Source organism: Rhinopithecus bieti, unplaced genomic scaffold, assembly GCF_001698545.2.
Source record: "Rhinopithecus bieti isolate Rb0 unplaced genomic scaffold, ASM169854v2 scaffold_6933, whole genome shotgun sequence".
Classification (NCBI taxonomy): domain Eukaryota; kingdom Metazoa; phylum Chordata; class Mammalia; order Primates; family Cercopithecidae; genus Rhinopithecus; species Rhinopithecus bieti.
The window spans coordinates 2,605,960-2,620,182 of record NW_016805426.1 but is presented as its reverse complement, the minus strand read 5'-3'; the positions used below and the strand labels follow the sequence as shown (position 1 = coordinate 2,620,182).

Here is a 14,223-nt window from a genome sequence, read left to right as displayed (position 1 = left end):
TGTGTATCCATAAAAATTTAAAAAATTATTATTCAGCCTTTAAAAAAAGAGGAAATTTTGTCATTTGTGACAATATAGATGGAATTCAAACAATTCTGCTAAGTGGAGTAAGCCAGGCACAGAAGGAGACATACCACATGTTCTCACTTATATGTGGATGAAAAGAACCAAATTCCAGGAAGGAGAGAGTAGAGTGGTGGTTACGAGGCTGGGGCAGGGGATGTGGGGATGCGGAGATGAGAGGCAAAGGGTACAAAGCCTCAATCAGACAGGAGGAACACTTTTTTTGATATATTGCACAGCATGGTGAAAAAGAAAAATAATAATGTATTACACATTTGAAAATCATTGAGACAGTAAGTTTTAAACGTTCTCCCCACAAAAAACCCCAGGCATTTCAGGTGACAGATTTTTAACTAGCTTGACTTAATTATTCCACATTGTATTTATAAAACATAACATCGCTTTGCACCCCCCAAATATACATAAATATAACTTGAAATTTTATAATTTAAAAAAATTCAAATTAAAAAAAGAAAAGCAATACTACTTTCCAAGAAACCAGGGTTTCCTGGACAGATAACTTATACCAAGCACAGAACATGACTATACATGCTGAGTCGAGAACATTTTGATACACCAGAGTGGGAGGACGTCACCAAAGCCAATTCGGGTCATGTCAAAAGCACTCAGAAGCAAGGGTGAAGAAGCTGCCACTGGCCAAAGATGCAACAATTGAAGCTACAATACAGGTAAAAAACTGTAATGAGGCCAGGCACGGTAGCTCACACCTGTAATCCCAGCACTTTGGGAGGCCGAGGCAGGAGGATCACGAGATCAGGAGATCAAGACCAGCCTGGCCAACATGGTGCAACCTTGTCTCCACTAAAAATGAAAAATTAGCTGGGCGTGGTGGCGGGCGCCTGTAGTCCCAGCGACTCAGGAGGCTGAGGCAGGAGAATCGCTTGAACCCAGGAGGCAGAGGCTGCAGTGAGCACGTCGCACCGCTGCACTCCAGCCTGGGCGACAGAGTGAGACTCTGTCTCCAAAAAAAGAAAAAAAAAGTAATGAATGAAATCTGTCAAGTATGTTTAAATCTGTGAGTTCATAATGATAGAGTATTAAACGAAACTAGTCACTTTCTAAGGATGACAAGGAACCAATTTATTCTCATGAAAACTGGGTATACCATATGAAAAAAATCAAGCATTAACCCTGCTTTCCCTACATAAACTATGCCATTAAGTTACTAAACAGCGGATGAGGAAAAGGATTTTCTTGTAAAGTTATTTCAACTAAAGAATGAACTAAAAACAAAGTGCTAGTATTATCATTACTTTGCAACCCCTAATGAATTAATGGATCCAGGCACTGAGCATCAGCACTGCTAACATCAACAAAAGTGAAAACTGGACATCATGAGCTGATATCTTGCCAAACCTAAATCTGGTCAAGCCTCGGGTTCTTGCTGCCAATTTTGAGAAACACATTGAGCTGCACTATGAATGCACACTGCGCAAATCCAACTGTGGGGCACTCTGCAGCTCAAACAACCCAGATTTCTAACAAATAAACTCTAAGACAAAGAAAGGAATGGAAGGAGAGTCACAAACTAAAAGGTAAATGACATGACTGGGGAGGGTGGCTCATGCCTGTAATCTCAGCACTTTGGGAGGCCGAGGCTGGCGGATCACTTGAGGTCAGGAGTTCGAGACCAGCCTGGCCAACACAGTGAAATCCCGTCTCTATCAAAAAATACAAAAATTAGCCAGCCACGGTGGCATGCACCTGTAATCCCAGCTCCTCGGGAGGCTGAGGCAGGAGAATCGTTTGACCCTGGGAGGCGGAGGTTGCAGTGAGCCGAGATCGTGCCACTGCGCTCCAGCCTGGATGACAGAGCAAGACTCCGTCTCAAAAAAAAAAAAAAAAAAAAAAGACCTGCAAAGTGAAAAAGGGTGTGCATGTGTGAAGAACATTAATGTGTCTAGGGATACGCATTTGGCTGATGAAACCATAAAGCTAAGAAGTAATTCCTATAAAGTCAGGACAGTGGTTGGTTATTTTTGGAGGAGGAAGGGGCCAGGGTGGGGTTGGGCACATAGAAGGTATTCTGAGACGGCTGGTGAAGTTCTGTTTCTTGAACTGGGAGAAAAGGTTTAAATTTCCTTCAGATCAACCATTTAGATAGTAATTGGTGTTCACAGCAAGAACTGCTTCAAGAAAAGGATGGCAGGAGCTTGAGAAAGAAATGGCAGGTATTGAAGTGGACACAGATTCTTGAGTCCAAGGAGTGCAAAAGGTCACACGGAAAGAAGCAGAGGAGCCCCATCTGCCGAACTAGGTTATTCTTGGGAAGGGGGAAGAAGGGAAGTGAAGAGACACTTTCATTTCATAACAAATTCACTTGGCAATATATTTTTTCAGCAAGTTTGTATTACTTTTGTTAATTTTTTCAAACATGTAAAATGTTTACTTTTTAAAGGGTTTCATCATAATAATAGAAATCTTAGTGGGGAAAGAGAGAAATCCCCATGCAGAAGAGTTCCTAACAACGTATGCAGATATTCCACCTTCCAAGCGGGACGCATGACTCCCATTCCTTAAGTGCTGGCTACGAGGAGTGACTTCTTTCCAAAGAGCACAGTAGGGGAAGAGGGGATAGAAGAGAAACTTTACTGTGGAGAAACCAGATAAACATTACCCCAGCCACGTGATCACCATCAATATCAACAGTGATAAGTTATGTTGACAGGATAGACTTGTGATATGATGTGATTAAAATGGCACTTGGCCTCTGTGGTCTTTCTCCCTAAGATCTCATAACCCCAGTCTAATCATGAGGAAAACATCAGAAAAATTCCACTAGAGGGGCATCCTACAATATACCTAACCAATAATCCTCAAAACTGTCAAGGTCATCAAAACAAGAAAAGTCTGAAAAACTGTCACAGCCAAGAAAAGTCAAAGGAGACGTGACAACCAAACACAATATGATACCCTGGATGGGATCTGGAAACAGAAAAAGGACATCCAGTAAAAACTAAGGAAATGTCAATACAGTGGGACGTCACTTAATAATAACATGTCAATATTGTCCATTAATTGTGATACACGTACCACAGTCACGTAAAAGGTGAATAACAGAAGAAATGGTTCGGATGTGAGTGAACTCTCCATACTAACTTCTCAATTTTTTCTGTAAATCAAAACTGTTCTAAAAAATAGTCTATTTTAAATTTTTAAAAAATAGAAACTCTAAAAGTGGCAACCTCACAGTATCTTTACCAAGTTTAAGCTGAGCTTGGTAAGTTTCCTGCAATAAGTCAGGGTACATGGTTTATATTCCTTTTTGTTTTTTTCTTTTTTTGAGATGGAGTCTCACTCTGTCACCCAGGCTGGAGTGCAGTGGCACGATCTCAGCTCACTGCAACATCTGCCTCCCGGATTCAAGTGATTCTCCCATTTCAGCCTCCCAAGTAGCTGGGACTACAGGCATCCACCACCACACCCAGCTAATTTTTGTATTTTCAGTAGAGGCAGGGTTTCACCATGTTGGCCAGGCTGGTCTCGAACTCCTGACCTCAAGTGATCCGCCAACTTCGGCCTCCCAAAGTGCTGGAATTACAGGTGTGAGCCACTGTGCCCAGCCTATATTTCTCTCTTATGCAAATATTTTGAACCAATCAACATATCCGCCCCAGAAGACCCTCATTGACCACTGATCTAGAGACCACATTGTGAGAACCAACAATGACTTTGGCATAGTACGCTGTACTATTTTCAGACATTCCTCAGCACAATAAAATAGGAAGCAAAAAAATATGGTATTGGTGTGAATCTGAAAATATGTATGGCAAGCTGGGGAGAGAATGTTCTTGGATAAAACACACTGGGTACCAGCCATCAGAACTGTAACAGTCCAAGCAAAAATATGCATGTATCAAATATTTTCAAAGAGGTCTCACTTCTAAACATATAATCTCATACAGCAGGCAATAACTCCTTCCACATCATCTCCTCCTCTGTCATCTTCACACTGCAGATAATCACAGAGCTCCTCAGTCAAGTATCTATCCAGCCCAGCTAGTAAGTCTGTTCCTCGGCTCCTCAGCATGTGATGGTAACACTACTTTTTTTCTTCTCTTTTTTTCAGAGACAGGGTCCTGCTGTGTTGCCCAGGCTGAAGTGCAATGGGCATTCACAGGCTCAATCACGGCACACTACAGCCTCAAACTCCTGGGCTCAAGCGATCCTCCTGCCTCAGCCTTCCAAGTAGCCGGGACTATGGGTGTGCCACTGAACGCGGCTTGACACTGATTCCCTTTATGGCATCACTTCACTAACGTATATTGTATTTCAATGCAAAAGTAAATTCTTTGAGAGCAAGAAAAGAAAACAGGGAAGAGAACTAACATTCGCTGTCATGTGTTTAATTTTTTTCGAGACAGGTTCTCGCTGTCACTCAGGCTGGAGTGCTGTGGTGTGATCGTGACTCACTGCTGCCTTGACCCCTGGGCTCAAGAGATCCTCCCACCTCAGACTCCCGACAGCTGGGACTACAAGTGTGCACCACCATGCCCAGCTAAGATTTTTATTTTCAGTAGAGATGAGGGTCTCATGACATTGCCCAGGCTGGTATCAAACGCCTGGGCTCAAGCTTCAGCCTCCCAAAGTGCATAAGCCATCACACCTGGCCCACTGTTACGTATTTTATATGTTAAACACTGTCCAATTGTATATAAATGTGTTAAAAAAAAAAAAATCACTTGATTCCCCATTTCCCCAATGTGGTAGGTGTTATTACACTGATTTTACAGATGACGAATATAAAGTTCAGAAAGGTAAAGTGACTTGGGAAGACTAGAAACTCAGTGACTCGCTGAGTCATGTCTCAGTGACACCGTGAGGTCCATGCTGTGCCTCTCACAGCCTGCTGCCCCTTCAGGCCTTCTATGAGTACACACTTGCCAGCTCCAGGTGCTGTGCAGGGAGACATTCACAGGCTTTTTTTGACACGAACCAAGTTGAGTGGCTGATAAGAGGGAATCCCATGGCAGGACCTTGCTAGTAATATTTTAAGACCAAAGTCTAGCCTGTCTGTGGCCCTTAAGGAAGTAAAAGGAAAACAAAGAGCATGGTGAACAGTACCATTATCAAAGGGGTTCACCGCTATACCTCACTTTGCACCACTAATCAGAATACCAGGAACTTTCTAACATGCTGTACCCAGGAAAAAAAAAATATTTCCGATTCTAAATGATATGAAATAGTCTTGTATGGTCATATTTTTAAATGACAACCAAAGAATTGCATTTTACATCCTTTTCTTACGAAGAGGACAACGTTTTGACAAGCATCTACTGTACTGCCTACCACTCACTGCATCCTTATAAACCATATGCATGTTACAAACCAGCAATATTTTTCCTTCTTAATCCACGTGTTAGATAAAAAATGAAAAGTAGTGTTCTCAAGATTTATGTTATTTTCCTTTTAAAATGTTTATAATTTATATTGTTTGCATAAAACTAAATGAGATTCTTCTTCTGCTTCAAATAATCCAGAAAAGAAACCCAAAAATTTACGGTAATACAGTAATTTCAGCCAGAAGTCAGTATCAAAACAAAACAAAACAAAAAACACACTAAATTGTTTTTCATACTTTTTCACTACCTAATCTAAATCTGCTATCTTAGCTACATTTCCTTGCTGGTATTTAAATATGATAACCATAACACTTTAAGAGAATTTTATTATGGAATATTTGCATGCTATAAAAATAAGACAAAAAGAACCAAGCAGTTAAGTGTAGATTATGATCAAAGTCCTAGCTTTGGTTCTGGGCTGTCAGTGTGTTAGTATCATTCAACAGAACCCACTGCAGCTAAGATCCAGAGCGCCTAAATGATGAGCCACCAATGCATTAACAAGTCTCTACCACTTAGGTCCAGTATCCGTCCAGTTTTTCAGATGAGGCAACCCTGACACACAGACTGTAAAACAACTTATGCCAAATGTAAACATAGTTACTGAGACAAGTAGGTAACGCTTCAAAATGCTATTAAAGTAGAACCGATTATAAGAAATGAATTGCAAGAAACTGGAACCCTTGAGCACCACTGATAGGAAGGTGAGGATGGTGCAGCCACTGTGGAAAACGGTGTGGTGCTTCCTCAAAAATTAAGTAGACAATTACTATACGATCCAGCAATTCTACTTCGGGGTACAGACCCCAAAAAAACTTGAAAGCAAGAACTGGAACAGATATTTGCACACCAATGTTCATAGCAGCATTAATCACAAGAGCCAAAAGGTTGAAACAACCCAAACGTCCATCAGTGAGTGAATGGATAAACAAATGTGGAGCGTATACATAACGCATTATTCTGCCTTAAACACACACACACAACGAAATCCGGACACAGGCTACAACATGAATGAACCCTGAAGACATCATACTAAGGGAAATAAGACAGTCATAAAAAGACAACTATTATACAATTCCACTTATAAAAGGTACCTAGAATAGACAAATTTCATAGACACACAAAAAAAGGAATGGTTGGCAGGGGCTGGAAGTGGTGGTGAATGGGGAGATACGTTTAATGGGAACACTGTTTCAATCTGGGAGGGTAAAAAAGTTCTGGAGAAGGAGGGGGATGATGGTTGAATAACAATGTATACTTAATGCCACAGAACTGTACACCTACAAATGGTGACAATGGTCCATTTATGTGATGTATATTTTACAATAGAAAATCGTAAGTAAAAGTAATTGCTGGCATCATTTGCACTGTCCTGAAGTATACAGGTTTTAGAATTTGTTACAAAATGAAAGAACTTAATTGCAACTTTTCCAAGGTTTTTTTTTTTTTTTTTTTGAGACGGAGGTCTTGCCTCTGCCACCCAGGCTGGAGCTACAGTGGCTGGGTTTCCCCTCACTGCAAGCTCCGCCTTCCTGGTTCCCGCCATTCTCCTGCCTCAGCCTCCCCAGTAGCTGGGACTACAGGCGCCCGCCTCGTCGCCCGGCTAGTTTTTTGTATTTTTAAGTAGAGACAGGGTTTCACCGTATTAGCCAGGATGGTCTCCATCTCCTGACCTCGTGATCCGCCCGTCTCGGCCTCCCAAAGTGCTGGGATTACAGGCTTGAGCCACCGCGCCCGGCCCCTTCCAAGTCTTCTAAGAAAAAATACTGCGCACTTGTATTAGAGACCACAAATTACTTAAATATCTCTTCAGAATCTTAGTGAACTTAATGATCAACATCTAAAATTATACAGGAAAAAAGGGAACTCTGCAATGGGACTGACCACTGTATCTGATTAGCTATCATTTTATAATCAAAAGTTCTATTATGATCAAACAATAAACATTTCTACTCATCATAAAAAACAGAAGTAAGTCTACACAATATCAGTGAATACTCACGATTCACTCACTGTTTCCAGTATAAAGCTATGGCATTCAAACTCATGGCCTGAATAGTAAGCGAGGAGGAAAGAGCTACCCCAATTTTTCTTTTTGTTTCAAAGGTTTTCCAGTTTACTTAATACCCCATTCTCATATAAGAGGGCTGTTGAAAGGCTTCTCTTTGGCTTCACCGTTTTCCTCTACTTGAACTTTACAAAGGAGATAAATGCTTCAGACATAACCTTGATTACACCATGGCTTGGCCTGGTAATGTCAGTTGCAAGTTTGTTGGTTTAAGGGTTAGAATAATTTGTAAATAACAGTACATGTTTCTATTGTGTTTCCAGAATTTATGAAGTTGACATAGCATGGAAAGCTAAGAGGATCAAAAATCCATTAAAATAGTCCCTAACAAATGAAGAAGAAACACTCACAAACCTTCTTGAGAAGACACAATGGGTGGCAGGTAATCAGGAATGTATTCTTTTCTTTCCTCTGCATCTTTACTTCCAGGTTGAGGAAACTGAAGTACATTGTTCTTGCTAACAGGAAATGATGGAATTTGGTGTGGGAAGGTGACAGGTTCAATGTTGTGAATATAGTCTTCTAATTCATGTAGACTAACCCCCATCAGCTGGAAAGCTTCACCAACATCATCCAAAATTGGGTCTGTTCGGCCATCTGAAACAAAGTCAAAAGCAAATCAAATTATTTGAAGAAATCCCATGAATATATTTTTAAATATTAAAAAAGGCAGTAAGTAAATATGCAGCTCAGAATCAAACATTTTAACCTAGTTACTGGAAAGAATTTAATATTTTAAATAGAATATCACAAAATCATGTTTAAGCTGATTATTAAGGTCAAGCTTAAATATGATCAGACAACTAGCCAGACCACCACAGAAAAATCACACTCATGATCAGCTTATATACTATAGAACAAATTTCAAAGTAGTTTACAGATGATCAAAAGCACCTGGAACAGTGCCTGACACACAGAAAACGCCCCCAAAATAATAATAATAAAGTAGTGTTTTGTCTTTTTTTTTGAGATGGCATCTTGGCTGGGTATGGTGGCTCACGCCTGTAATCCCAGCACTGAGAGGCTGAGGCGGGCAGATCACAAGGTCAGGAGTTCGAGACCAGCCTGGCCAACATGATGAAACCATCTCTACTAAAAATAAAAAAATTAGCTGGGCATGGTGGTGCATGCCTGTAATCCCAGCTACTCGGGGGGCTGAGGCAGGAGAACTGTTCGAACCTGGGAGGCGGAGGTTGCAGTGAGCCGAGATCACGCCACTACACTCTAGCCTGGGCAACAGAGCAAGATTCCATCTCAGAAAAAAAAAAAAAAAGAGATGGCATCTTCTTTGTTGCCCAGGCTGGAGTGCAGTAGTATGATCATAGCTCCTTGCTGCCTCAAACTCCTAGGCTCAAGCAATCTTCCCCTCTCAGTCTCCTGAGTAGCCGGGACTATAAGCACATGCCACCATGCCTGGCTAACTATTATTATTATTATTATTTTTTTGTAGAAATGAGTTCTTGCTGTTGCTCAGGCTGGTTTTGAACTCCTGGCCTCAAGCAATCCTTCTGCTTCTGCCTCGCAAAGTGGTGGGATAATAGGAATGAGCCAATGTGCCTGGCCTTTTTTTTTTTTTAATCATCAAATAAGTAGTGTGTTGTGCTGACAAAGTCAATGTTTGTTACATTTCCTCTGTTGTTCCCTGATGCATCTGCGGAATCTTAAACAGTGGCTGGAACGTAGCTGGCACTCAATAAATACCTACTGAATGAATTATACCATTAAATGAATTTTTAAAATCTAAGAATATTTACAAAGAAGGCTCAGATCATAAAAGTTTGGTTTTTGTTTGTTTTTTGAGACAGGGTCTCACTCTGCTGCCCAGGCTGGAGTGCAGTAGGGCAATCATGGCTCACTACAACCTTAACTTCCCAGGCTCAAGCCGTCCTCCCACCTTAACCTTCGGAGTAGCTGGGACTACCAGTGCACCACCACCATGCCCAGCCATAAAGGTAATTTACCTATAAATTTTCAAATGTAATTAGAAAACACCACATAAAACAGAGATAAAAAGATAAAAAGTTAGATATAGTGAGTTTTTTTCTTTACAACAGCAAGTTTTCTTATGCCTATCCTTAGCAGAGCTTAAGGTCTCTACATCTTTAAAAATGTCTATGAAAATTCCAGTTTCCGATTTTCAATAGCCTAAAGGATTTAACTGAAATCCTGACTTTTTACCTGAAATCTTGAAATTTGATCACTTCAAACTCAGTATGTCTGAAATTAAATCACACTGTAAAATGGAAAAGAATCCAAATCTTGCTAGAATTGGACGCATGTGTGGTAATGCATACAGAAACGTCTAGAAGGATATTCAGCCAATGGTTAACAGTTCAAGGGGATGGAAGCTGCAGTAGAGGGGAGGGCTGTGGTGGAAGCAGGAGACTGACTTTTAATTCTACATACTTCTGCAGTCTTTGATTTTTTTTTCTATAAGCATGGGTTACTTCTAATGTATACTTCTAATGATGTATAAAAAAGAGAAAACAAATAAAATGAATACTCTTCTTCTTACTGAACGTAAACAGGCATTTCAACTCTTCTATTGCTATTAAAGCTATTATTATTCTCTCAGTCTAAAAAATACAATCATCTTAAATTCCTCCATATGCTTTGCAGCCTCAAACCAAAACCTGGTACTGTTTCTAACCCTGTCCCCCTCCCCCTCCCCGGCCACCTTTTTTTTCTTAACGATGATTTACGATTTTTTTCCTTTCTCTCTATTCTTACTGTCCCTGTCTCAGTATAGTCTTAAGTTCTGCCCACTTCAATGTCTTGTGCACATCACTGTCAGTACAATTTTCTTAAAATACCACTTTAATCATACTGTCCCCCTACTTAGAAGTATGCAATGTTTTCTACTACATGTTTTATTCTTTTGTCTAGCTTTTAAGTCCCTCCATAACCTGATTTCACTGTGTTGAACATTTTCCTCAGACACCCTTGGAATGAACTAGCTGCATAGGGAGCTGAACACCTTACTGGTACTTTCATTATGCTTAATCTCACCTGGACAGCTTAGTTTATGTGATTCTCTAACCTGGAATACTCTATACCTTTATACAACCATACTTCATAGCTCAATTCAAATCTTATCTTTTCTGTGAAGTAATCCTACCCCAGAATCCATAGCCTACAACCATCTCTCCTCTTACTCCTTTTACATTTACTCCCTGTACCATACAAAAAATATTATAGTACTAGTGTTGAAGAGTTAGTCTGAAAGATTTAGCACCTGCTTTCAGCACATGCCAACATATTTAATATATAATGTGACACAGACAGAGACATCTGCCCTTGAATGCTTGGAGAAATTGTTACCCTAAGGCAATTCTAAAGTTCATTATTTGTTCATTATTTGAATTAATGGTAACTTCTAATACTTGCTTTAACTTGAGAACATTTATTTTAGAAGAAACAAACACCATCAGTTTGTTTTTGCTGACATTCTGGCAATCTTGAAAACACCTTATGGGCAGGGATTATATCTTAGTAATTTTATGTCTCCAATGCCTAGTACAGGGATTGGTTCATAAGTGGTGCTCAATAAGTGTTTGTTAAAACAACAGAAAGGATTTAAAGGAGTGGAATACAAGATTCTGTAGTGGTAACCTGGAGTTACAGAATTCGATTTTAGAATAAGACTGGTATAGAAAAAAGAACCTAAAAATATCTAATAAGTATACCAAAATTAGCATTAAAAAAAAAGTCATCAAATCACGATGGGAAATAATGAACCTGACAATCTCATCCTCACTGAAACCAAGAAACTGGCTACGGAAATTAGGTAATTAGGAAGAAGGTTTACACTGAAGAGCTGCAATGACCCCTGGGTGACTTTGGAATACCTAGTCACATGGAGTGCCAGCTCCCTTCTGTTTTGTATAAAAGGCAGGAAAGGTAACTAGTATTCAGGAGACATTTTGAATAGCTAAAGATACATGGTAGCAAACATAATCTGGACTATGCCTAGTCTAGCCTATCCTATCCTATCCTATCAGTAACAGTATACTCAAGGACCACTGCAGAGCAGGCCAGAGAAAAAAGAAACAAAAGCCGAAGAGTAGTCAGCTGGTGATGCACTTTCAAGATAAAAACACATGCATATTACTTTGTGGTTCCACATTCAGATTTATCAGTGAGCTGGGCATGGTGGCTCACGCCTGTAATCCCAGCACTTTGAAACGCTGAGGCAGGAGGATCACCTGAGCCCAGGAGTTTGACACCAGACTGAGCAATACAACTAGACCACATCACTACAAAAAAATAAAAAAATTAGCTAGGCATGGTGGCGTATCCCTGTAGTCCCAGCTACTTGGAAGGCTGAGGCAGGAGGATCACTTGAGCCCTGAAGTTCGAGGCTATAGAGAGCTAAGATCGCACCACTGCACTCCACACTGGGCAACAGAGTGAGACCCTGTCTCAAAAGAAGAAGAATAATAGAAGTATCAGTGAAATCAAGCATTCAAAACATACACATTTTTGGAACTCAATATGTAAAGTCAGTAAGTGGCTTTTAGGGTAGTGGTTTATCAGTTCATTCATTTATTCAACAAATATTTCTCAGGTGCTTATTACATAATGGCCCTATAGGTTACAGAATACAAATATAATCAATTTTTCTCCTAGAGAGGGGAAAGAGACATACACAGGTGATTACAAAACAAGATGACAAATAATATAAAAGAAATATGCACAGAATTATGAAAGCAGATAACATGAGTTCCCTAGAGCAAGTGATAAGTGCATCTCAAAATAAAAGTAGTACTACCGGTGGGCCAGGGGCAAAGGACATTCTAGGTAAGACACACCATGTATGTAAGAATGGATAGCTTAAAACATTTTGGAAAAGGCAGGTAGCTCAGCGTGGTCGCAGATTAGGTAGGCTGGCAAAAGATAAGCAAAATGCTAGCTCACAAAGGGAACTGTGTACTGCTAAGAGTTTAGATTTTTAGCCTGTAACCAACGAAGTACAGTCAAAATATTTTTAAGAATAATGACAGGATCAGATTTGTGTTATGGACAGATTAGTTTGGCAGCCCTGTGAAAGAGGGAACGAAACTCGGGGCCTGGGAAATACAGCGTGTCTGTGAGTCTCAATTTTTCAGTATAGGAACCACTTTAACAAAACAAAATATCCTATGAGATACTTCATTCAGTTCTCCAGCTTATCACCTTAAACATCATGACTTGAAACTAAAATGAGTGGTAGTTTCCTCTCCTCAACAAACACACATGCAATTGCTTCACATCAACAAGATAATGTGGAGCTTCTATTAAAATATTCCATTTCTTCCATTAAATTATTAAATACCACTAGTTATAGATATTACCAGACATTCACTTAAAACCCGTAAGTACTGTAGCCCAGATTACCTGGAGAATCTTGTCAACTGCCCACGGTCCCTCTATCCTACTTCGATAACAACTGACATCTCACTGGTAACCGAGACGTAAGTGAAAGTACATCTCATCAGCGAAACTGACAAAGTCAGCCTTGGGAAAACAGTAAATGGAGATGCCGTCCACGAAACGAACAGATACAGAAAGACGAGGCAATGTCCCTAACGGAGCAGAGCTGTCAACGAGTCTATGTAGTTAGGAGCTCAGGAATGGCCAGTCTTGTAAGAAACGGCCGGTAGACGGAGCGCCTGTGACAACTAGTTGTAGTAGTTTGCGGGCAAGGGAGAAAAAGGACCGAGGTAAAAGAGGGTGTAGGGCACGGTGGGGGAGATCTACCCGCAGCAAACAGGAGACAATGAGAGAGATCCAGGCACATTTCAGGGCGGAGGAGCGGTAGGAGGGTGTGGAGCTGGGAGCGAAGACCCGGCTCCCGGGCTGGTGGCGGGAAGTTAGCGGATGAGGAAGAGGCACCCGAAGGATGACTAGAGTTTGCAGGGGCAGTGGAAGCCCAGGGACGTGGGAGGCCGAGGAGACAGCAGATCTCGAGGCAGGGTGCGGGATGCACACCCCGGGGACGCGGAGGGACAGGGAGAGCGGAGGTGTCACCCTTGACTTGCCGGGGCAGCCCTCCCGCACCCAGCCCGGTACTCACAGAGCTCAGAGTACCGATGGCAGCCCCGGCCCAGTTGCTGCAGATAGCGCTGCAGCACGTCCGTGAGGAGGTGGCAGGCGCTGAGCTGCACCGAGTCCCAGCCCAGCGCCTGGCAGATCTGCGCCACCGAGACCCTCAACAACGACCTGGAGTAACTCTCGCACATCCCGCTGCGTGGACGCCACCGCAGCCCTTGCTGCCACTGCTCTCCAGCCCCGCCGCCAGACCTTAGCAGGGCCCCCGATTCATCCTCTAGGGCTTCCGCGGCGGGGAAATGGTCCCCCGGACCCCCGGCGACCACCTCAAAGCCCCAGCAGCACGGAACGCGCCAGCCTGAGAGCCGCCATTTTGGACTCGCTCCGCCTCCCGCTGGACGGCCGCCGGAGCGAGGCAGCATGAGCCGAATGCTGAGCGCGTCGATGAGAAAGCCCCGCCCCTTGGGAGCGGAGCGAAGCCTTGGGATCGCCTCTGAGGCCTGGAAGCCGGCCGGAAGCGGGCGTGCGGCGCGCAGGTGGAGGAGGCGCCCGGGGAGGCAGGTGCTGGGGTGCTCAGCTCGGGGAGAGCGGGGACGAAAACGCCAGTGTTGTAGAGGCAAACGAGGGGTCTGGGATACGACATTGACAGGTTAGAGAGTTAGCATTAATAACGTTAGTCATATTAGAGGGTTATGTGCT

At 42.1% G+C, this 14,223-nt stretch overlaps 1 protein-coding gene across 1 annotated transcript in view; it reads right to left on the bottom strand.

The window, feature by feature from the left end:
* Positions 1–13,946, bottom strand: part of TAF3 (TATA-box binding protein associated factor 3) — a 211,399-nt gene extending 197,453 nt beyond the window's left edge. The window contains 2 exon segments of the mRNA XM_017872492.1: positions 7,849–8,091; positions 13,550–13,946. Of these exon segments, the coding sequence (XP_017727981.1) occupies positions 7,849–8,091; positions 13,550–13,946 (640 nt within the window).
* Between the last annotated feature and the right edge of the window lie 277 nt (positions 13,947–14,223).